At 41.3% G+C, this 25,080-nt stretch overlaps 1 protein-coding gene across 4 annotated transcripts; it reads left to right on the top strand.

Moving 5' to 3' along the window:
- Window positions 1-1,997: 1,997 nt before the first annotated feature.
- Window positions 1,998-25,080, top strand: PDCD2L (programmed cell death 2 like). Of its 4 annotated transcripts, none has more exons than XM_060650948.2 (7): window positions 1,998-2,413; window positions 2,518-2,633; window positions 2,808-2,868; window positions 4,062-4,435; window positions 5,398-5,508; window positions 14,521-14,669; window positions 24,904-25,080. In XM_060650948.2, exons 1-7 carry the CDS (start codon window positions 2,306-2,308, stop codon window positions 25,032-25,034), a joined length of 1,050 nt encoding a protein of 349 aa, XP_060506931.1. In that variant the 5' UTR covers window positions 1,998-2,305; the 3' UTR covers window positions 25,035-25,080. The 4 variants fall into 4 exon arrangements, with proteins under 4 accessions (XP_060506931.1, XP_060506932.1, XP_060506930.1 ...); XM_060650949.2 differs by having other exon boundaries at window positions 2,000-2,413; window positions 4,068-4,435; XM_060650947.2 differs by having other exon boundaries at window positions 2,000-2,413; window positions 2,518-2,684; window positions 4,068-4,435.

Raw genomic sequence — 25,080 nt, 5'->3', positions numbered from 1 at the left:
TCCCTCCTGTGATTCTGGAGGCTGAGAAGTCCCACAATATGCGATCTACAAGCTGGAGACCCAGAAAGAACGAGGCAGGTATGTTTCAATCTGCTGTCTGAGGGCAGGAGAAGATGGATGTCTCAGCTCAAGAAAGAGAATTCTCCCTTCCTCTCCCTTTTTGTTCTCTTAGGGCCCTCAGCCTTGGTGGTGATGCCTATCCACACAGGTTAGAGCAGATCTTCTTTACTCCATCTACTGACTGAAATGCTATTCTCTAACCCTCACAGACAATCCCAGAATTAATGTTTCACCAGCTATCTGGGCATCTCTTAGCCCAATTAAGTTGATGCATAAAATTACCCACCATAAACAGCTCTTCAGTGTGAGATTCAAGCAGCTTTCAACATTTTCATTTTGTACTTGCTCAAGTAAATACAAACTGGGGGCCCCGCCTTGCTGTCTGTCAGCAGAGCATGTGATCTTGATCTTGGGGTTATCAGTGCGAGCCCCACGTTGGGGGTAGAGATTACATACATACATACATTCACAAAAAAAACCTGTATCATAACAAAGAAGTGTGTGAATCTGACAGGGTGGAATCCTTCAAATCTCACACATGCAAGCACCTTTTTGTTGTACCGTTCCAAGGACCCCACAAAAATGTTTGTCAAATTTGGTGTTAAGTTGCCTCTGGAATTCCAGAATGTGGCAGCGATTAACATCTTGAAGATTCATCTTAAGTAGCTTTCATGTTGCGATCACACTTTGATCAAGAGATTGTAGTAGGTAGTGTTACAGAAACAGATGACTGATATTGGAGAAAGCTCAGTAACTGTTGGAAGATCTCTTGCTGTGTTAGCAAGAATACCAATTTTGTAGGTTCTTTTTTCAATAATTAAAATATATCTCTTGAGAAACCTAGCTAAAATAACAAGTATCTGCCAAGTCATCCAGCCTATTTGGCTAGACGAGAAGTGAACACCAAGGTCAGACTTCACAATGCCTTTTAAAAGCTATCAGATTGGCAGTGATGAACCAGTAACAAGCTGGTTTTGTCTCCAGGTCTCCTGTGATGGGGCTGGAAGCAAACATGAGGCAATTATATACTGCTTTGAAGGTGTCAATCATTGAAAACCTACACTTTCTTTTCTTCTTTGTTTAAGTTTATTTATTTTGAGAGAGAGAGAGAGAGAGAGAGAATCCAGAGCAGGCCCCACACTGTCAGTGCAGAGCCCAATGCAGAGCTCAATCTCACCCCGAGCCTAAACCAAGAGTCAAACACTTAACCGAATGAGACACCCAGGCGCCCCATCTACACTTCCTTTTCACGCTACTGTATGAAGACTGAATAGTGCTTTTGCAACATGTGTTTTTAAAAGGTCAGGTTTATTGAGGTATAGTTTACATACAGTAAAATTCACCTTTTGGAGTGCAGTTTTGACAAATACATAGTGATGCAACCACCAGAGTTGAGATACACAGTGTTTTCTTTTTCTTTTTCTTTTTTTAAGTTTTATTTATTTATTTAGAGAGAGAGCATGTGCAAGTGGGAGAGGGGCAGAATCCCAAGCAGGCTCTGCACTGTCAGTGTGGAGCCCAATGAAGGACTCGAACTCACGAACCCGTGAGATCATGACCTGAGCCAAAGTCAGACACTTAACCGACTGACACACCCAGTGCCCCAATATACAGCATTTTCATCAGCTCAGAAGGTTCCTGGTACCCCTTTCTGGTCAATCCCTACCCCGTGAACCCAAACCCTGGTAACAGTTGATCTGATTTCTTTCCTCGAAGTTCACTTTTTCCAGAATGTGGCCTTTTGTGTCTGGCTTCTTTCACTTAGCATGATGTTTTTGAAATTACCTAGGTTGTTGTACCACGGGCATTTGAAAAAACGATTACAGAAAATTCCAAACATATAAAAATAGTATAATAGATCTCTATGTGCCTGACACCAAATGTAAACATTTATCAACTCACGGACTGCTCCATAATTTCCTCTATAAGCATTTTGATGTACCTGTAAAAATTAAAGACTTTTTGTGTGTATCTTAACGATAATACTATAATTCCACTTCAGGTAAAATTGTTTGGCAAGACTATTTTAAAGCAGATCGTGAGTACTTCCTACCTCAGTGCATTCGGAGGCACAGAATATCTGAGGCTCCTGGATTCTTAGCCCACAACAGCAGCAGTCGCCTGTCATCCACTGAAGGATCTCAAGGGGGCGGGGCCGTCTCGCGGTTGTAGCGAGACGCATGCGCGGAGAGGAGCACCGGCTCGGCTGCCGTAGTTCGCCTTTCCACGTGGGCGCCTCGTCGTCATGGCGGCCGTCCGGAAGCCAGTGCTGCTCGGGCTTCGAGACACTGCAGTGCGTGGCCGCCCCACGGGGTCGGGCGCCTGGACCGCTAGCAAGCTGGGCGGCCTTCCGGTGAGGTGGGGCCCCGGAGCTGGGGTCGGCGGGTGCTGGTGAAGTCCCTGGTGCTGGTGAAGACCTGGGCAGAGCCCGGGTCTGAGCGCCTTACCTGTCCTCAGGACGCCTTGCCCTCCGTAGCAGCGCCGAGGCCAGTGTGTGAACGTTGCAGGCAGCCTCTTGCCCTGGTCGTACAGGTATACTGCCCCTTGGAAGGCTCCCCGTTTCATCGGCTACTGTACGTATTCGCTTGTCCCCGCCCCAGGTGCAGCATGGGCGGAGCGCGCAGGTAGGCGGGGAAGTTCAGCAGGGTGGGTGGGAGCTGGGATCCGCACCAGCCACACGGGATAGCGACAACCGCTGGCTGGTGCTCTGCGTTGCACCCTCACTGCCATTTATTTTTACCCTGAAGCTGGAAGGTGTTCCGCTCCCAGTGCCTGCAGACTCGAGAAAAAGAGGCGCAGGACGCACAGGTAAACCGGTTGTGACCAGCGTATTATGATTTGCTGTAATTTGAGGGTATTTTCCAGAATGTCGTTTAAGACAAACTTTAAGCAGTGGCCTTTGAAGTATGTTGGAGTGGTTTTTGCACTTTTCTGAACCATGAAATGCTATCTTAAGATTTTTGTTGTTTCTTTTAATATACACTGAAGGCCTTGAGGCACATAATTCCCTGATGTTTCTGTTTGGAAAAAAGTATGGATGTGTACGCGGTTATATGTAACACGTATGTGTGTGTTTTATAGTACATATGCTTAGTGTCATGTGTGTACATGTGTATAAAAAACATTTAATAAGAAATCTGAATTTATTGAAATCAAAAAGTAGGGCAAGTTGGTAGCTGCAGAACAAAAATTCAGCTTCCCTTTGCCTGGATGTCACCTTATATATACACTGAGTTCTTAACATGTGCCAGGCATGGTACCAGCAATATCAGGAATGAAAAGATGAAGATCTGGTGTCTGCCTGTATTTGTCAGGGTTCAGTTGCAGGTAATAAAAAAGCACTGAACTGTTAAAGTTGAAAGAACTAGGTTTTTACTAACATTGGATGGGCTGGAGGGGGCGACTCCAGGAATGACCTTCAGAACCACATCTGAGAATGGGCTTGTTCAGGAGCTGCTAGACCACCTTCTGCATCCACAGTCAGAAAGCTGAGATGTGGTCTGGTGAACTGGAAGCTGCCCTTGTCAGATCTTTTGCCTCCAGATCCTTGCTTTATATCTATCTACAGACTTTTGCTTCATGGCCTCTCTCTCTACTTCATTCTGTTTCAAGTTTGTGTCTCCCTAGTGGACCTGATTAAGGGAGCCCTGATTATATCTGGAACTCTAACCGCTAAGGAGTCTGGGAAATGTAGTTCTTTCCTGCCAACTTCTGCAGTACATGAAGCACAACTGAAAGAGTTTGGAATAGGTGGTTGAAAAAACCACCGTACTACATCTGCCACACTGCCCCTGAAAAGGGAAGACAATTTTTTGTCACCTCCAACATGCTTTGGGTGAATAGGGTCCAGAAAGTTGAATCAGAGTGTGCAAGAGAGGAAGATACTGGTGCGAAGGCTCCCTCAGGAAGGTGAAGGGATTTGTAGCTCAAGCCAAGGGAATAGGTGAGATCACCCAAGTGATCTTGATTCACTGGACTTGATTCACTGGATATTTTTCCAGAAACAGGAAAACGGCCTTGCAGCTGAGGATTGGTGTGAAGGTGCAGATGACTGGGGAAGTGACAGTGAGGAGGTGCCACCACCACAGCGTACCTTGGATTTTGGAAATGATCCCCACAGCGCCAAAGACACAGACTGTACTGCTCAGCTCCGAGATCTCCACCTGCAGGATACTGTCCTGGGCGCTGCTCCTCCTGTTTCTCCCGGGGAAGAGATGGCCCTGCCTTCCCTGGCGCCCCAGTTCCTGCCCTACTACATGTGTGTTGTAGATGAGGATGACTACAGGGACTTTGTCAGTCTAGACCACGCTCATAGCCTTCTGAGGGATTATCAACAGAAAGAAGGAATGGATATGGAACAGTTGCTTTCCCAAAGGTGAGAATGTGTGCTGCTGAGGGTGACAGGTGACTTGACCGGGAAGCTGCCACAGTAGGTGCCCTTTGGTTTTATTCTGGTAGTTGGGGAAACTTTTTCAGGCAGAACTTGTGTGTGTAGCACCTTTCTGCTTCACTCCTCTTGATGAGAAAGGAAGACCGACGGGGGATCTTACCAGCCAACCCTGAGTTAGCTGGAAAACACTTTGCTCTGTTCATAAGTACCCTCAAGAAAAGGAACAAAGAAGTTAGGGTTGCCAGCTTCGCCAGAAGAGCATGTGTTTACTGTCTCTTTTTTTTTTTTCTGTTTTTAAATGTATAGCTCAGACAGGTAACTTAGAAAAATGCCATTTGTTTTTTAACTCTTGGCTGTGGCTCAGGAACTGGCCTAGGACTTCAGAGACCCTGCCAGAGCCTCGGCTCATCAGTAAAATGAGAGTCGTGTTGGTATCTCTGTTGTCTGTCTCACCAGAGGGTTTTAGGAGTCACATGAGAGAGGAGATCTTGAAAGGCTTTATAAATCAAACCCCTCTAAAGAAAGAAGCATGGTCATTTTTGCTATTATAATAGGATATTTGGAAAGATAACCTGAGTTTGTTTGTTTGTTTGTTTGTTTGTTTGTTTGTTTTTTACCAGAGCTGTTTCCTTTGTAAGTTTTTTGGAATAATGTTGGAGTGCTTGCAGACCCGTTGGTGTCTGAAAATAATCTATAATGGACAAAGAAATGGAGAGAGTCAATGGGCATAGGACTTTTAAAATTGCAGATAATCATCCCAGAGTTGAAAATGACTAGGGAGCAGAGCTTGGGAAAAAATAACTAGGGAGCAGAGCAGGGGATTATGTTAGATATTATAAGGTATTAAATTTATTATTTTTTAAGTTGTGTGCATTAACTTGTTTACTCTTCTAAATATTGTAATTATCTGGATATAGACGCTCAAAAGCATTTTCTGCTTTTCTTAGTCTTCCTGGTGATGGTGATGAAAAATATGAGAAGACCACAATTAAAAGTGGAGATAAGATATTTTACAAATTCATGAAGAGAATTGCTGCTTGTCAGGAGCAGATTTTGAGGTAAAGGCTCATTTTCTTTTATTGTTTTTCTTGATTATAAGAGTAATACATGTTAGTTTGGAAAATACTGGGAAATATCATGAGAAAACCAGAATCTGTAATATTCCCCAAACCAAGAGGCTAAGATTTTTTCATTTATTCTATTTTATTTTATTTTTTTTTAAGTTTATTTTGAGAAAATAGCGCAAGCTGGGGAGGGTTGGAGAGAAGTAGAGACATAATCCCAAGCAGTCTCTGCAACATCATTGCAGAGCCCAATGCTGGGCTTGAACTCACAAACTGTGAGGATCACGACCTGAGCCGAGATCAAGAGTTAGATGCTTAACCAACTGCACCACCCAGATGCCCCAAGAGACTAAGATTTTAATATATTATGTTCACTTATTTTTTTATGCATTTTGATGCATGCACGTAGGTAGGAATTATGTGTTTTAATTTTATTTATTTTTTAAAAATTTATTTATTTATTTTGAGGGATAGAGTAAGTGTGCGTGTGCACAGGGAGGGGCAGAGAGACAGTGAGAAAAAGAGGGAGAGAGAGAGAATCCCAAGCAGGCTGTGTACTGTCAGTGCAGAGCTCGACGTGGGAACTTGATCTCATGAACCATGAGATCATGACCTGAGTGGAAATCAAGAGTCAGACACTTAGCTGACTGAGCCACCCAGGTAGCCTGGAATTGTATGTTTTTAAAAACATATTCAGGGGGCACCTGGCTGCCTCAGTCAGAAGAGCATGTGACTCTTGATCTCGGGGTTATAGGCTCAAGCCCCATGTTGGGTATAGAGATTACTTAAAAATTAAACAAATAAGCGCAGGGGTGCTTGGATGCTTTAGTCAGATAAGTGTCCAGCTCTTTTTTTTTTTTTTTTTTTTTTAATGTTTTACTTGTGAGAGTGAGAGCACGAGCAGAGGAGAGACAGAGGAGTGGGGTGGGGGGGCAATAGAAGATCTGAAGCGGGCTCTGTGCTGACAACAACAAGCCTGATGTGGGGCTTGAACTCACAAACTGTGAGATCATGACCTGAGCTGATTTCGGATGCTCAACCAACTGAGCTACCCAGGCACCCGCAGCATCTAACTCTTGATCTTGGCTCAAGTCATGCTGTCACTCCTGGTTTGTGAATTCAAGCCTGCTTGGAATTCTCTCTCCCTCTCCTGCCCCTATGCCACTCGCCCACTCGTTCTCTCTCTCTCTCTCTCTCTCTCTCTCTCTCTCTCTCAAAATAAATAAATAAACTTTTAAAAAGCACACATAATTTGGATCATACAGTATAATTTTTTTTTTTTTTTAAGTACACAGAATCTAGGAATATCCTTTTAGTACATTGAGAACTTTGATTTTTTGTTTTTTTGAAGATTTTATTTTTAAGTAATCTCTGTATCCAATATAGGGCTTGAACTCACAACCCCAAGATCAAGAGTTGCATGTTCCACAAACTGAGCCAGCCAGGTGCCCCACAGAGCTTTGATTGTTTTTTTTAATAGACTTTATAGTAGTGTAGTCACTTGTCTGTGTTCCTGATTTATGGACATTTAATGTTGTTTCCAGACTTTTGCTCTTACACATTATACTAGTGAATAGGTTTGCACCTAATGTCATTTTGCACATATGCAGGTATATCTGGGGTTATGTTCCCTGAAGTGGGATAGTTAAGCGAAAGGTTGTACAGAGTTGTAATTTTGATTAATAGTACCAGAGTGACCCTCCTAGGACTTCAGTTCCTACTGGCAACCTGTAAGTGCCTGTTTTCCCATAGCCTCACCTATAGTGTGAGCTTCATGCTTTTGTATTTCTGCCAATTCAAGTGAAAACATCGGGGTATGATTCATTTTGCTTGTTTCTTATTATGAGCATCTTTCTCTGTTTTTGAATCATTCCTATCCATATCTTTTGTCCATTTTTCCATAAGTTCTTGGTCCATTTGATTTTTAGGAACTCTTTATGTATTAGGGAGATTAGGCCTTTATTATGATTAATTTTCTTGGTTTGTTTGATTTTGACATTGCCTCCGGATATATCTTTGGATGTCTAATTGTTCCCATCTAATTTGTTTCAATTTTGCACAGGTTTTTTGTTTTTTTTTTTAATGTTTGTTTATGTTTGAGAGAGAGAGAGAGAGAGCGCGCGTGTGCACATGTGCACAAGAGGGGCAGAGAGAGGAGACAGAGAATCCCAAGTAGGCTTGACGCTGTAGCTCAGAGCCCGAGAGGGGCTCAAACCTGCTCAAACCCATGAACCGTGAAATCATGACCTGAGCTGAAACCAAGAGTCAGACACTTAACTGACTGAGCCACCCAGGCGCCCCTCACTTTTGCAGTTTTAGTGCTGTTACACACCCCCTTCAAAAATCTTAGAATGTCATTTCCCGAAAGTCTAGTTCTAGAAGTGAAATTCAGGATCAAAGGTTTGAAATGTAAATGTTCTTGATATGTATTGTGTGATTATAGTTTTTACTACTTAGCACAAAGTCAGACTTTGCTCTTAATTCTTGCATCCTCATTTTATTGATGAAAATCCAATTTATCTTCTTTTTCTTAATTAGGTATGACAGCTAGAAATCTCATAGCATATGTGCCCTCATGAAAACGTGCCCAAATTATGATACCTTCAACAGAATTTTCAGATCAAACAAATATTTTTGATCATATGGCACCTCAACAGTGGCAGTGACTCCCAGCTTGGAGACCAGCCCCTGGGAGGGATCTCTTACCAGTGAGACTCACGGCCCACAGTGATCCCTTCTACTTGAAGGGCTGAGTTACTGTGTGCTGAGGTGGAGGAGGACCGTAATCACTGTCTTCGGTGCTGGTCACGGAGGCGACAACACTATACTCTATGATGTGTGCCCAACAGAGCTGTGAACAAGCATGCAGGAAACACAGAGGAGAGATCAGAGGCTTCTGCTTTGGAAAGGCATTGTGCAAGAGGGACAGACTTGAGCCCTAAACCCTGCTGGAGGGATTATAGGTCCAGTATGCTATGGGTCACAGCCCAGATGCATAGCAGTGGGGCAGTGGCAGTTCAGTGAGCTGGACACGACGGTGTCTGAATTGAGAGAAGCTTGACTTAAAGACCATCCGTTCCCTTTTGCTGCTATAGTCCCATACCTTGACATCCTCAGGGCACACACCCCTGTTGTGTTTCTTGCCAGACTGGGTGCTCCTCATGCTTGGTACCTAGCACTGCCACGGATTAGATGCTCAGATTGTATATTTTCACTCCGTGTCTTACTAAAGAATTTGTACTTTATCCTGTGGCCAGTAGTTGCCAGCAGAGTGATGATCACTCTGAGATGAGAGAAGAATCCAGGTGAGAGGTGGTAAAAGAGTTTGGATCAAAACAGAGGATATGGGAAGGAGGAGATAAATTTGAGAGATATTTCTATAGTGACAGGTCTTAGTGACCTCTGGATGTGAGAGGAAAAAATTGGAAGGCAACAAAAGTGGTTTTGAGGTTCCCGATTGTGAAGTTGGATTAATGTTGATGCCGTTCTGGAGAAGGGGGTTTGGGAGGCTCGTATCTGGAGTCCAAGGGTCTTGATTTTTCTTGGAGTACAGAATGTGTCCTTGTCAGTATGATTTATATCTTGATAATCTTTGGCTTGCCTTTCATTTTTTATTTAATTTTTTTTTTTAACATTTATTTGTTTTTGAGAGATAGAGACAGAGCATGAGTGAGGGAGGAACAGAGAGAGAGGGAGACACGGAATCCTAAGCAGGCTCCAGGCTCTGAACTGTCAGCACAGAGCCCAGTGCGGGGCTCAAACCACAAACCGTGACATCATGACCTGAGCCGAAGTTGGATGCTTAACCAACTGAACCACCCAGGTGCTTCAGTCTTTCACTTACTAATAGGGTCCTTTGAAGAGAAGTTTTAAATTTTGATCAAGTCCAACTTAACAGTTTTATTGTTTTGGTGGTTCATATTTTTATTTCCTAAGAAGATTCTGCCTAACCAAAGGTAACAGGATTTGTTATGTTTGATTTCCTGTGTTTTCTTTTTTTTTAAGTTCTTTTTTTTTTTTAATGTTTATTCTTGAGAGAGAGAGAGAGAGAGAGAGAGAGAGAGACAGCACGTGAGCAGGGGAGAAGCAGAGCAGGAGACACACAATCCAAAGTAGGCTCCAGACTCTGAGCTGTCAGCACAGAGCCCGATGTGGGGTTTGAACTCACAAACTGTGAGATTATGACCTGAGCCAAAATCGGATGCTTAACCGACTGAGCCACCCAGGCACACACACCCCCCTTTTTTTCTTAAGTTTATTTATTCATTTTGAGAGAGACAGAGACAACACAAGTGGGGGAGGGGCAGAAAGAGAGGGGGAGAGAGAGAATCTCAAGCAGGCTCCACACTGCCAACCCAGAGCCCAATGTGGGGCTCGAACCCATGAAGCTGTGAGATTATGACCTGAACCAAAACCGAGAGTTGGATGCTCAGCCAGCTGAGCCACCCAGGTGCCCATTTCCTGTGTGTGTTTTTTTAATTTTTTTTTTTTAACATTTATTCATTTTTGAGAGTGAGAGAGACAGAGCATGAGTGGGGGAGGGACAGAGAGAGAGGGAGACACAGAATCCGAAGCAAGCTCCAGGCTCCGCTGAGCTGTCAGCACAGGGCCCAACGTGGGGCTTGAACTCACAGACTGCGAGATCATGACCTGAGCTGAAGTCGGCCGCTTAACCGACTGAGCCACCCAGGCGCCCCTCCTGTGTTTTTTTATGGAAGTTTTCAGTTTTAGTTCTTACTTTTAGGTTTGTGATCCATTTTGAGTTAATTTTCTTTTTTTTTTTTTTTTTTTTTTTTTTATTTATTTTTGGGACAGAGAGAGACAGAGCATGAACGGGGGAGGGTCAGAGAGAGAGGGAGACACAGAATCAGAAACAGGCTCCAGGCTCTGAGCCATCAGCCCAGAGCCTGACGCGGGGCTCGAACTCACGGACCGCGAGATCGTGACCTGGCTGAAGTCGGACGCTTAACCGACTGCGCCACCCAGGCGCCCCAGTTAATTTTCATATATAATGTATGAGGGTCAAGGTTCTTTTTTATATACAGTTGTTGCAACACCAGTTTCTATTATGGATCACTTTTGTCTTCTTAGTTAGGGAGAGAGGAATGTTAAAATGTAACTATATGGGGGGCCTAGGAGGCTCAGTCAATTAAATATCTTATTTTGGCTCAAAGTTCCTGGGTTCGAGTGCCATGTCAGGCTCTGTGCTGACAACTCAGAGCCTGGAACCTACTTCGGATTCTGTGTGTGTGTGTGTGTGTGTCTGTCTCTGTTCTTCTCCCGCTCATGCAGTGTTTCTCAAAAATAAATATCTAAAAACATTTAAAAATATATAAATGGGGCGCCTGGGTGGCTCAGTCGGTTAAGCATCCGACTTCAGCTCAGGTCACTATCTCACGGTCCGTGAGTTCGAGCCCCGCGTCGGGCTCTGGGCTGATGGCTCAGAGCCTGGAGCCTGCTTCCGATTCTGTGTCTGCCTCTCTCTCTGCCCCTCCCCCGTTCATGCTCTGTCTCTCTCTGTCTCAAAAATAAATAAAACGTTAAAAAAAAAATAAATTATATATATATATATATATATATATATATATATATATATAAACTTAGAAAAAAAACCAGTTCACCTGTTTCTCTCACTCCTGACCCCTTGTCTCTGGAAACCACCAGTTTCTTCTCTGTATGAGTTTGGTTTGTTTTTTTGTTGTTTTTTAGGGTCTGCATATAAGCGATATCATTCAGTATTTCATTCTCTGTTTGACTTATTTCATTTAGCATTATGTCCTTGAGACCGATCCATGTTGCTGCAAATGGCAAGATTTCATTCTCCTTTATGGCTGAGTATTCTTTTGTGGGTTGTATGTGTATATACATACGTGTGTGTGTGTGTGTGTGTGTGTGTGTGTGTGTGTATACACACACACACACATACATATGTACATACACACCACAATTTCTTTGTCCATTTATCTGTCAATGGACACTTCGGTTACTTACATGTCTTGGGTATTATAAGTAATGCTGGAGTGAACATGAGGGTAAATATCTTTTTGAGTTAGTGTTTTTTGTCTCCTTCAAATAAATACCCAGAAACGGGATGGCTGGATCATATGGTAGTTCTGTTTTTAATTCTTTGGCAAACTCCATACTGTTTTCCACTGGTGCATACGCACCAGTTTACATTCCCACCAACGGTGCAGGAGGGTTCCCTTTTCTCGACATCCCTGGCCAACTCTTGTTATTTCTGGTCTTTTGGATAATTGCCATTCTGACAGTGTGAGGTGGTACCTAAAGTATGCTTCTTAAACAGCTTATGTATGGGTCTTGCCTTTATTTTATCCAGACTGTTTGCCTTTTACAGAGTCTTAAGTCCATTTAATGTAATCATTGGTAGTAGGTTAATTTTATCATTCTGGTATTGGCTTTTTCCTCTTTATTTTATTTTATTTTATTTTATTTTATTTTATTAAGTTTATTTATTTTTGACAGAGTGCGAGCATGAGCTGGGGAGGGGCAGAGAGAGGGATGGAGACACAGAATTGGAAGCAGGCTCCAGGCTCCAAGCTGTCAGCACAGAGCCTGACGCAGGGCTCGAACTTACGAACTGTGAGATCATGACCTGAGCCGAAGTCGGACGCTTAACCGACTGAGCCACCCAGATGCCCCTTTTTCCTTATTTTTTGTCCCTCTTTCCCCTTTTGTTTAACCTTCTCTTCAGTGAATTGAGTATTTTTAGTTTATGATTTTATGCCCTTTCTGTTGCCATGAAAAGTGTTTGCTATAGTGATTATAATGTGCATTTCTGACTTACTGCAGTCTACCTTCACCCAGTAGTTTGCTATTTTATGAACCATATCACAGATTCCCATTTAGCTTTCCCTGCCCTTTGTGATCTTGTTTTCGTGTATTCACTTCTATATGTGCTTTACATCCCGTAATACATTTTTATTTTTGCTTGAAATAATCGATAGTTTATGTGGATAGTTTATAACATATATATGTTATATAATGTACGTAGATTATATATTATATAATAAAATTAAAAATAACAATTGGGCTGGCTTAGTCATTGGAGCATGTGACTCTTGATCTCAGGGTTGTGAGTTCGAGCCCCACACTGGGTGTAAAGATTACTTGGAAAAAAAATCTTTAATATTAAAATTAATGATCAGAAAGTCTTTTATGTTTATCTTCCCATTTACCCTTTTGGTGCTCTACATTCCTTCCTGCTGGGCTTCCATCTGGTATTACCCCTATGCCTGAAGGACTTTTAATTTTTTTTTTTTAAGTTCATGTTTGTTGGAAACAGCCACTCAGGTTTTGTCTAAGAATGTATTTATTAATATTTCTTTTAATAGACATTTTTATTGGATGTATTTTAGTTGTTTTCCATTCAACACTGGAAAGATTTTGTTCCACTGTCTTGTTGCCTTTAGCATTTTCTATTAGAAATTAGCTGTAATTCTTTTTTTATTTATTTTTTATTTTTTTAACATGTATTCATTTTTAAGAGACAGAGAGAGACAGAGCATGAGCAGGGAAGGGGCAGAGAGAGAGAGGGAGACACAGAATCCGAAGCAGGCTCCAGGCTCTGAGCTGTCAGCACAGAGCCCGACGCAGGGCTCGAACTCAGACTTCGAGATCATGACCTAAGCCGAAGTCGGACGCTCAACCAACCGAGCCACCCAGGAGCCCCAGAAATTAGCTGTAATTCTTAATTGTTGTTCTTTTTGTTGTATTTATATAATTAAAACTATTATGTACTTCAGTGACTATGTGTTTTAATTTATCTTGCTTGAGATTTACTGAGCTTTTTGGATTTTTGTGTTGATGTCTTTTCATGAATTTTGGAAAAAATTTTGGCCGTTATCTCTGCAAATATTTCTTCTTTCCTATTTGCTTTTTCTAAGGACTCCAGTTACTTGTATGTTTAGACAATTTAAAATTGTTCCATTGTTTTTAAAGGCCCTGTTTCATTTTTATTTATTTATTTTTTTTACTTTTTGTTTCATTTTGGATGTTTCTGTTTTCCTCACATTCACAGATTTTTTTTGTTGTTTCCTGCCTGCTGTAAACTTTCATTGAATGAAGTTCTTTATTCTGATACAGCATTTTTCACTTCTAGTATTGCTCTTTCAGTCTCTTTAGTTTTTATTTCTGTGCTAATTTCCTTATCTGTTTATGCGTGTCTGCCTTTTCTACTAGATTCTTTTACATGTTTATGATTGATATTTTATTATTTGTTTTATCCCACTCCTCATATTGATATTTTAAAGTCTTTTTCGGACAGTTCCATCATCTCATCTGTGGGTATTCTTTTTTTTTTTTTAATGTTTGTTTATTTTAGAGAGAGACAGCATGAGTGGGGGGAGGGAGGGAAGGGCAGAGGGAGCAGGAGACACACAACCCAAAGCAGGCTCCAGGCTCTGAACTGTCAGCACAGAGCCTGATGCGGGGCTCGAACTCACAAACTGTGAGATCATGACCTGAACCAAAGTCGGACGCTTAACCGACTAACCCACTCAGGCGCCCCTGTGGGTATTCTTGTATTGACTTTATGGGTTGAATTTTTCTGCTGCTTTACAAATTTAGTATCTTTTCTTTTTATGGTTTAGCGGGCATTGTATGTTGAAGAAGATCAGATACTGAAGTAAATATCTGCTCCTTAGCAGGGCGTGCCCCTTCTTCTGTAAGGCTGGTAGTGGAGGTCTAAATCCCTTTAATCTGCCTTGGAGTGGAGTCTGGACTGTGTTGCAATTTTAGTTAAATTCAGTTCCACATTGGTTTTAGTGCCTTTGCCTAGACTTTGAATCAAGCATTGATAAGACTTCAGGTATCTTGCTGTGCTTTACAGACTTGCTACTGTTTTGAGGCCTTTGGATTTTCTTTGCTGTCTGGTTTTGCTCCTGGTACTCTTCAAGAAGGAAACAAAGTTTGCAGAGTATGGCCTTCAATACTGGAATGTGACTTGTATGTGGTCCTCATTCAGGGTTCTTTGTTCCCTTGCCCTAGGTACTCTTGGAGTGGCGAACCACTTTTTTTGACCTGCCCTACATCAGAAATCACTGAGCCCCCAGCCTGCAGCTACTGTGGAGTCCGAAGGATATTTGAGTTTCAGCTTATGCCAGCACTGGTCAGCATGCTCAGAAGCACTAATTTAGGTAATAGCCCTTTATTAATTTGAGCTTGTGGGTTTATTGCACTAACTTGGAATTATTTTATTTTAATGTGTATTTATTTTGAGAGAGAGACAGTGCGCAAGTGGGGGAGGGACAGATAAAGAGGGAGAGAGAGAATCCCAAGCAGACTCCATGCTTTCAGCACACAGCCCAATGTGGGGCTTGATCTCACAAACTGTGAGATCATGATCTGAGCCAACCGAAATCAAGACTCAGAGGCCAAGCCATATTCTATCCTTAAAATGATTTTCATAGTGGGGCCATCTGGCTGGCTAGGTTGGTAGAGCATTGGACTCTTGATCTTGGGGTTGTGAGTTTAAGCCCCACGTTGGGTATAGAGTTTACAATAAAAAAAATTATTTTCATAGCATTGTATTATTATTTTTTTAAGTTTATTTATTTATCTTGAGAGAGAGATTGAGCGCGCGCACAGGAGGGACAGAAAGAGAGAGAGAGAATTCTAAGCAGGCTCTATGCTGTCAGTGGAGGGCCCTATGTGGGGCTTGAATTCATGAAACCTGAGATCATGACCCGAACCAAAACCAAGAGTCAGACACTTAACTGACTGAGCCACCCAGTCACCCCTCCTTTTTTTTTTTTTTAACGTTTATTTATTTTGAGATAGGGAGAGCTACATGCGTGCAAAGGAAGCGCAGAGGGAGAAGGAGAATCTTAAGCAGGCTCCATGCCCAGCGAGGACCCCGATGCAGGGCTCAGCCCCATGATGATGAGATCATGACCTGAGCTGAAATCAAGAGTCCAATGCTTAACTGACTGAGCCACCCAGGCACCCCTTTTTGTAATATTTGTGATCATAGGAGTAAAGCAGTCATTTTTTAATCAGTAAGTAGTTACCTGTTAACTGGAGGGTTTTTGTAAATGCTTTTTATCAGATTGATAAAGTTCTTGTCTATTCCAATTTTATGCATTCTTTTTACTTTTTTTTTTTTAAATTTTTTTAACATTTATTTATTTTTGAGACAGAGAGAGACAGAGCATGAACAGGGGAGGGGCAGAGAGAGAGGGAGACACAGAATCTGAAACAGGCTCCAGGCTCTGAGCTGTCAGCACAGAGCCCGACATGGGGCTTGAACTCACGGACCATGAGATCATGACCTGAGCCGAAGTCGGACGCTTAACCAACCAAGCCACCCAGGCGCCCCTATGCATTCTTCTTAATAGCCGTGTATAAGCGTTATCTGTGTCATGTTAACAAATTGCTGCTTAATAGGTCTGTACCAGTTTATGTTGCTGTCAGCCATGTAAGAGAGTGTTTCTGTCTTGGCATCTTTGGCAGCATCTGGTATAAAATGATGAAAAAGTTTTGGTAATGTTGTTAAAAATGCCATTGTGTGACCTAGCAATCCCACTCCTAGGTATATACCTAAGAGAATTGAAAACCTATGTCTACACAAAACCTGTATGTGAATGCTCATATAAGCATTATTCATATAATAGCCGAAAAGCAGAAATAACTCAGATGTCCCATTAACTAATTAATACATAGACAAAATATACCTTCATAGAATATTATTCTATCAGAAGAAGAAATGAAGTACTACATTATACATGGCTACACATGATTATACCTTGAAAACATCATGCTAAGTGAAAAGAAGCCTGTCACAAAAGGCTACAAATTGTATGATTCTGTTCATATGAAATGCCCAAAATAGGTAAACCCATTGAAACAGAAAGTAGATTCATGGTTTCCAGGGGCTGGGTGAGGGGCGCCAAGAAAGAATGAGGAGTGACTGCTAATGGGTATGGGCATGGGTGTCCTTTTGGAGAGATGAAAATGTTCTGGAAGTAGGTTGTGAAGATGTTTCTATAACTCTGTGAAGAAACTAAAAAACACTGAATTGTACACTTTAAAATGGTAAATTTTACGGCATGTGAATTATATTTCTATGAAGAAAAACACCATTTGAGCAGCTGTACAAGCTCATAATACCTTTGGTGATGGGGCACCCTGGGTGGCTCAGTCTGTTAAGCGTCCGACTTTGGCTCAGGTCATGATCTCGAAGTATGAGAGAGCTCCGTGTCAAGCTCTGTGCTGACAGCTTGGAGCCTGGAGTCTGCTTCAGATTCCATGTCTCCCTCTCTCTGCCCCTCCCCCACTCACACTCTGTGTCTCTCTCAAAAATGAATAAACATTGGGGCGCCTGAGTGGCTCAATCAGTTAAGCAAGCGTCCAGCTTCAGCTCAGGTCATGATCTCACCGGTCGGGACTTCGAGCCCAGTGTCGGACTCTGTGGTGACAGCTCAGGGCCTGGAGCCTGCCTAAGATTCCGTGTGTCCCTCTCTCTCTCTCTCTCTCTGCCCCACCCCCGCTTGTGCTGTCTCTCAGAAAAATGAGGAAATGTTAAAAAAATTTTTTTTTTGATAAATAACATTAAAAAAATTTAAAAATACCTTTGGTGATTCTTGTAAAGACAATGGAAAAAACAATTATTGCAAAGCAATAATAATAACAATTAGGTTTAATGGAAGTAATTAAGCCAACTTAAATAAATGAGTATTCGTTGTTTAGGAAAAAATGTATTAGTTCTCCATATATTTTGGATATTAACCCTTTATCAAATATATGATTTGCACATATTTTTTCCTATTCTGTAGGTTGTCTTCATTTTGTTGATGTTTCTCTTTTGCTTGTATTAATTTATTTTTTAAACTGTAAGTATAATACTCACTTCAGAAATCCAGTTACCTGGAGATAATTGCTGGCGATACATATTTTTTCTCTTCTTGTTTCTGTACACATTAAGAGATTAAAACAAAATTGTTCTCATACTTCTGTTCCTTCTTCGCAGAATTTCCCAGTGTCATTGAATATATTACCCAGTGGAAGTTCCATTTTATCTAGCGATTTCCGAAGTTATTGTACATTTCAACTGTTTGTTTCTTTTTCTTTACTATAAATAATCATTTAATTAATGCCCTTTCTGTAAAGGCATTTCTGTAATTTTAAGTATTTCTTCAGTATTGAATCTTAGAAGTCACATCTTTTTATCAAAGGATATGAACTTGGAGTGCCTGGGAGGCTCAGTCCATTGAGCGTCTGACTCTTGATTTTGTCACGTTATGATCTCACAGTTTGTGAGATTGAGCTCCACGTAGGGCTCTGTGGTGACAGTGTGGAACCTGCTAATTCTCTCCGTCTCTCTCTGCCTCTCTCCTGCTTGCATACATGCATGCATGCACTCATTCTCTCTCAAAAGAAATAAACTTTAAAAAAATTTTTTTTAAATAAAGGGTATGAACTTTTTAAGGGAGCCTAGCTGGCTTGTCAGTAGAGCATGGAGCTGTTGATCTCAGGGTTGTGAATTTGAGGCCCCCATTGGGGGTAGAGTTTACTTCAAAAAAAAAAAAAAAAAAGATATGAACTTTTAAAAAACTCATTTGACACAAGAAAAGAAATTATGTATATTTGTTGTAGTCTTTTGTCTGCTAAATAGGCAGTGTGCTTTGAACACATATAGTACACAAATACTGAAGATAGATTTTTATGTTGCTGACAATTAATACTGTTATGAAACACCAGTGTCTTCCCTATTTATTGAATGAAATTTCACAATGTTCACAATGTCTAAAGTTGCATAATCCTGAAAGGCTTCTAACAAACCACTATGCCCCATTCTCACCTCCTCTGCCATCTAGTTGCACTCAAGGGAGACACTGGCAGCACTCCGGGCTGTTCTTCTAGAATTTATTTTTGTACTTCTAAATAAAAGGTACTACTTTTTACATTTACCTCTTTTAGACATCATCAATTGAATTTCTGAATTGGCATGGGGGATCTGGGATCTCTTACAGCCCCCTCCCATTCTTCCTCACCCTATTGCTTTCTCCCATACTCCTGGTCAACGTTTGTAATTTTGTAGTTAGTCTGTTTGTAGTTAGCAAAGCAGTGTATTGTGATCACGTGTTCTTGGACTTAATAATACCTGTTTCAGTCTTAAAAACATTGTTTTTAATGTTTATTTATTTTTGAGAGAGAGAGTAAACAGGGGAGGGCAGAGAGACAGGGAGACAAAGAATTTGAAGCAGGCTCCAGTCTCCAAGGTGCCAGCACAGAGCCCAACGTGGGTCCTGAATTCATGAACCACAAGATCATCACGTGAGCCGAAGTTGGAGGCTTAACGGACTAAACCAGCCAGACGCCCCAATACCTGTTTCATTCTTATGGCCAGTTCTTCTCACACCCTCCTGGAGGTTCTCAGTATTATTTTCCTCACAAGTCCAACTCCAGACAACCCGGCTCCATGTTTATTTCCCTGAAGACCTGTCCCATGTGCCTTGTTCTCCTGAGCTAGTCTGAACTCTAGGCCTTCCGCATCTCTAGTGTTGCTGTCATTCTGGGTCACCTTCTGCCTTTATTTTGGTATCGCTTTGCCCCTCTTCCAAGTGGGTCCCCTGTTTTCCTGGAACTCTGATCTGCCTCTTTCTCGGTTTATCCTTTCAGTTTTGATACAGCATTTTCTCCAGTAGTTTCCTGAAGAGGGATTGTGGGAAATAGGTATTTAAAGTACCCCATCGGTCTTAAGATACATTTATCCTATCTTTATGCACATAATAAAGTCAGGTATGGAATTCTAAGCCATTAGTAATTTTTTTCAGAATTTTAAAGATTTAATTACCTTTCTTTTATTTTATTTTTAAGTACTCTCTACACCCAATATGAGGTGCCATGATATTACCTCATTCTTTTAGCAGCCTACTTATGGAAAACAGTCCCATGCTGGCCTTTAGTCCTCTTATTTCAGGTCACTTTTTTTTTTTTTTTTAAGTTTATTCATTTATTTTGAGACAGAGGAGAGAGAGAGCAGGCCCAAGTGTGTGTGGGGGGGTGGGTGGGAGGGATTGGGGAGAGAGAGAGAGAAAGAATGAATGAATCCCAAGCACTTACAGTGCAGAGCCCGATGCATGGCTTGAACTCACGAACCATGAGATTACGACCTGAGCTGAGGTTGGACACTTAACTGACTGAGCCACCCAGGTGCCCCCAGGTCACTTTTAGAATCCTTACTTTATCCTTGTTATTCTGAAATTGTGTATATTGTGCTGAGTAGCTGGTAGGTGTTTTCAGTTCAGAAACTCATGTCCTTCAATTTCCTTGAAGATATTCTATTTTTCTTGTTGTGCCTTTACAGGAGCTTCTGTTAGTGAAATGTTTGTTTTCCTATTTAGATTCTGTTCTCTTTTGTTGTCTGATTTTTATTTTGCTTCCCAAGAGTTTTCTTCAACTTTGTACTTTATTCATCTTTTTTAGTTGCGGTAAAAAATATATAACATAAAATTTAGTATCTTAACCATTCTAAATGTGCAATTTAGTAAAGTTAAGTTTATTCACGATATTGTGCAACCAATCTCCAGAGCTTTTTCCTCCTGCAAAACTGGAACTGTAACCGTTAACAACTCCCCAATTCTGCCTCTCCCCAACCTCTGGCAACCACCATTCTGTTTCTATGAATTTGACTACTTTAGATACGTCATATAAGTGGAATCATAGTATTTGTCCTCTGACATTGCCTTATTGTACTTAGCATGATGCCCTTGAGGTTCATCCATGGTGTACCATGTGTCAGAAGTCCTTTCTTTTTAAAGGCAAACAATATTCTGTCATGTGGATATTCCACATGTGGTTCATCAGTTCGTTTGTTGAACACTTGGGTTGCTTCTACTTGGCTATTGTGAATATTGCTGCTATGAACATGGGTGTACAGATATCTTTTCAAGATCCTGCTTTCACTTCTTTTGGATATATATACCAGATGCAGAATTGCTGGATCATATGGTAATTCTATTTTTAATTCTTTGAGGAACCACTATAATATTTTCCATAGTGGCTTCACCATGTTATATTGCCAATCAGCAGTGCACAAGAATTCCATTTTCTCCACATCCTCACCAACACTTGTTTTCTGGGGTTTTTTTGGGGGGAGGGGTGTTGTTTGTTTTTATAGTATCCATCCAAATGGATGTGACATATTTATTGGGATTACATTTGCATTTCCCCTAATGAATTTTTTAAAATGTTTATTTATTTATTTTGAGAGAGAGTGCATGCATGAAGGGGAGTGGCAGAGAGAGGGAGAGAGAGAATAACAAGAAGGAAGAAGGCTCCACATTGTCAGCGCAGAGCCAGATGTGGGGCTCGATCCCATGAACCGTGGGATCATGACCTGAACTGAGATCAAGAGTCAGATGCTTGGGGGCGCCTGGGTGGCTCAGTCAGTAAAGAGTCCCACTTCAGCTCAGCTCTTGGGCTCTGTGCTGACAGCTCAGAGCCTGGAGCCTGCTTCAGATTCTGTGTCTCCCTCTCCTTCCCCCACTCCTCCCCCGCTCACACTCTGTCTCCCTCTCTCTCTCAAGAATAAATAAACATAAAAAAAAAAAAAAGAGAGAGAGACGCTTAACTGACTGAGCCACCCAGATGCCCTGCATATCCCCTAATGGTTAATGGTGTTGAGCATCCTTTCATATAAATGGCTTGTTAGCCATTGACATATCATTTTGGGAGAAATGTCTACTCAAGTCTTAGTCTTCATTTTGTAGTCAGATTATTTGACTTTGTATTGTTGAGTTGTAGGAGTCCTTTTTTTTTTTTTTTTTTTTTAATGTTTTTAACGCTTATTTATTTTTGAGACAGAGAGAGACAGAGCATGAACGGGGGAGGGTCAGAGAGAGGGAGACACAGAATCCGAAGCAGCTCCAGGCTCTGAGCCGTCAGCCCAGAGCCCGACGCGGGGCTCGAACTCACAGACCGCGAGATCGTGACCTGAGTTGAAGTCGGACGCTTAACCGACTGAGCCACCCAGGCGCCCCTAGGAGTCCTTTTTATATTCTGGGTATTAACCCTTTATCTGGTATGATTTGCAAATATTTTCTTTCATTTTGTAGGTTGCCTTTTCACTGTTGTGTCCTTTGATGCACATAAGTTTTTGATATAGTCCAGTGTGTCTGTTTTTACTTCTGTTGCCTGTGCTTTTGGTTTCATAATCGGGAAATCTTTGCCATGTACTTCCTTTTTAAAAAGAAAGCACACAGTGAATTGTGCCAATCTTAAGCCTACAGTTTGACGACTTTTTGCATAAATACACTCTTGTCATCACCTCCCAGATTAACATAGGGAGTGTTTGCAGTGCCCCAGAAAGCCCCTTGGGCCTCCTTCCTGGGCAGTATACCCCTCCCTGTCTAAGGTGTCACTCTCCTCCATTCCTATATGGATTTGGCCTATTCTGGAACTTTGCACATATGGTGTATGGCTGTTGGGCCTGACTGCTTCTGTTTTATCTTTACGTCTTTGTTAGCTTTATCTTCTAACCCTTCTCTTGAATTTAGTTTGGCCATCCTATCTTTATTTTTGAGAAGATCTTTTTTGTTTTCTGAAACTTTTCCATACCACCTTTTTTTTTTTTTTTTTTTTTTTTTTGCTTTATGAGTTCTCCTTTTATATCTTTAAGAAGTGGTCTGTTTTTAAAGTTTTTACTTGTTGACTATTTCCTGCCATTTTTTTTTTTTTAAGATTTTACTTTTAAATAATCTCTGCATCCAACGTGGGACTCAAACCTACAACCCCAAGATCAAGAGTCACACGCTCTACTGACTGAGCCAACCAGGCACCCCTCCTGCAGTTTTTCTGACCCCTGAATGTTATGTTGAAGGTTTTCTGTAAATGTGTGGTGAACCTTGGAAATCACCATTACTAACACTAATCAACATCATTCTAGTCCTCATCCTTGACATAAATGTAGGTAGAAAGTTTAGATAGTTGGATGGCTAGAAAAAATTTAAAGATAGGAAAGTTCAGTACATACTAATTAAAAATACTGGAATAAATGTATGCAAATTTAACATAAGAAAAAGTAAGTGTATGTGAGGCAGTTGGGTTCTTTCTAGGCAATGGGTTCTTTCACCTAGTTTCTAAAAGATCCTTCTGAAGTTAAGAGAATTACATTCATACCATCTGTCAGTTTTAGTAGTATGTGTTTGGCTCTTTACTATAACAAGGACATTTGTGCCCTGCTCCACCCCCAAGTATATTAGTAATTTTTTAAAGATTTTTAAATTTCCTTTTTTTTTAATTAAATTTAATTTTTTTTTGAGAGAGAGCGAGCATGAGCAAAGGAGAGGCAGAAACAGGAGGGGACAGAGGATCTGAAGCAGGTTCTTCACTGACATCAGGGAGCCCAACGTGGAGCTCGAACTCACAGACTATGAGATCACGACCTGAGCTAAAGTCAGACACTCAATTGACTGAGCCACCCAGGCACCCCTAGATTTTTTTATTTCTTTAATCTCTGCACCTAGCGTGGGGCCTTTGCGTTGACCAGTTGCATTGGTCACCTTTCTCCTCTCCTGTGTTCACATCCTTTTTCTTTCCCTTTGCATTCATTGAGATTCTCTCAAGCCTTTCCTTTCTACCTGTGATTACGTTTCACCTCTTTTCTGTTCCTTGTGGCTTCTGATGTTTTTCATTAGATACGTAATGGGGCTGTTTTGACCCCCATATCTGTTTCCTTTTTCTCCTACCCCTCCGTTGCCCTTCTACTGTGGCAGGTCTCTGGGCTCAGGCCTCCTGTACATAACTCTGCTATTTGGTATTCTGTTGCCTCTGATTCCCTGCTCCTCCTTCTTTCCTACCCTGGTGGCTACTGGTTCTCAGACTCTAACCTTCTCATGCCTTCTGCAGACTGCATGTTGCACATTCTGGTTGGAAATTATCTCACATTCACCAGGTCATTTCTTCTTAGTCAGCTTTATTTTGGCCTTGTTAGTTCAGTCTTTGATGCTTTTCTTTCCATCATCCCTGCCTGCATTTTCCTTTCAAAGTGTTTTTCTTTTGCTCCTCCAAACCAATTGCCCAACTCCTCTTGACTCCTGTTTTCCTGTTCTGCCATCAATGGGAGTTCTTTTCAGTTGTATTTTCTTGATGTTATTCTTCATGGCATTGTCCATTGATAAAGTTTTGTAAACTCTTTGGAATTTTTTTTTTTTTTTTTTTTGGCCTGAATCCTTTCTTTGAGGTAGTGTGTTCTATTAATATAATATATTTTTATTTGTTTGTTTGTTTGTTTATCTTAAATGTTTTTTTGTTTGTGTGTGTGTTTGTTTGTTTGTTTGTTTGTTTGTTTTTAGTAATCTCTACATCCAACATGCACAAACTCATAAACCTGAGATCAAGAGTCACACAACTGAGGGGAGCCTGGGTGGCTCAGTTGGTTAAGCATCTGGCTCTTGATCTTGGCTCCAGTCACGATCTCAAGATATGAGTTTGAACCCCAGGTTGGGCTCTGTGCTGATGGTGTGGAGCCTGTTTGGAATTCCCTCTCCCTCTCTCTCTGCCCCTCCCCTACTCATGAGCTCTCTTTCTCTCAAAATAAATAAACTAAAAAAAAATTTTTTAAAAAAAAGAAAAAGAGGGGCACCTGGGTGGCTCAGTCAGCTAAGCGTCCAACTTTGGCTCAAGTAATGATCTTGCAGTTCATGGGTTCTAGCCCCACATCAGGCTCTCTGCTGAAGGCTCAGAGCCTGCTTTGGGTCCTCTGTCTCCCTATCTGCCCCTCCCCCGCTCACACTCTGTCTCTTTCTCAAAAATAAAATAAAAACATTAAAAAAAATTTTTTTAAGAAAAATAAACTCACACAACTGAGCCAGCCAGACGCCACATGACATATTTTTAAATGGTCAGTGTCCAATATCCTAGACAGTTGTACTAAAGACTTTAAAGTATATTTTCCTGATAAATCTGCTTTTTGTCATCAGCAGTCACTTGCTTTGTGAAAGAGGATGAGTGTGTTGTGAATGAAAGCTAGTGAGCGCTGCTTTTGCTTTTCCTAATTATTTTTTCGGCTTATTGGGTAAAATCACTCCTGTAGCAACACCACGTGTGCTGATATTGCATCATCCTTCTCCTTCAGTTATCTTCTAGTTACTTAACCTCTTTGTTTTATGGTGATCACTTAAGACGTGTCAGGCTCTGTTCTAAGTATCTTACGTGTATTAGTTTATATAATCCTCCTCAAAACAATCTTCTCATGATAAATACAGTCATTATTATGGAGAGGTGAAATCACTTGCTCAGTGGTAGAGCTGGGATTTGAACCCACGTAGTCTTGCTCCAGAGTCTGGGCTCCGTCTACTAATCAAACCTTCAAATATTGAGTGTATCTCCTGACACTGTCTCTTTGCTGGAATATGTTATATTTTTCAGGTCTTTCTGTGGAATTTGGAACAATTCTAATTTATACATGTGAGAAGAGTTGCTGGCCTGAAAATTGTCAGACTCCCATGGAAGAACTTTGTATTATACAAGAAGACCCAGATGAACCGTTATTTAAGTAGAGAATTTCCTTTTCTTTACATAAATTAAAACAAATTTTAATGTCCA

Source organism: Panthera onca, chromosome E2 (genome assembly GCF_046562875.1).
Source record: "Panthera onca isolate mPanOnc1 chromosome E2, mPanOnc1 haplotype 2, whole genome shotgun sequence".
NCBI lineage: Eukaryota > Metazoa > Chordata > Mammalia > Carnivora > Felidae > Panthera > Panthera onca.
Note: the sequence above shows the minus strand (reverse complement) of the source record. Positions and strands in the feature narration are given on the sequence as shown.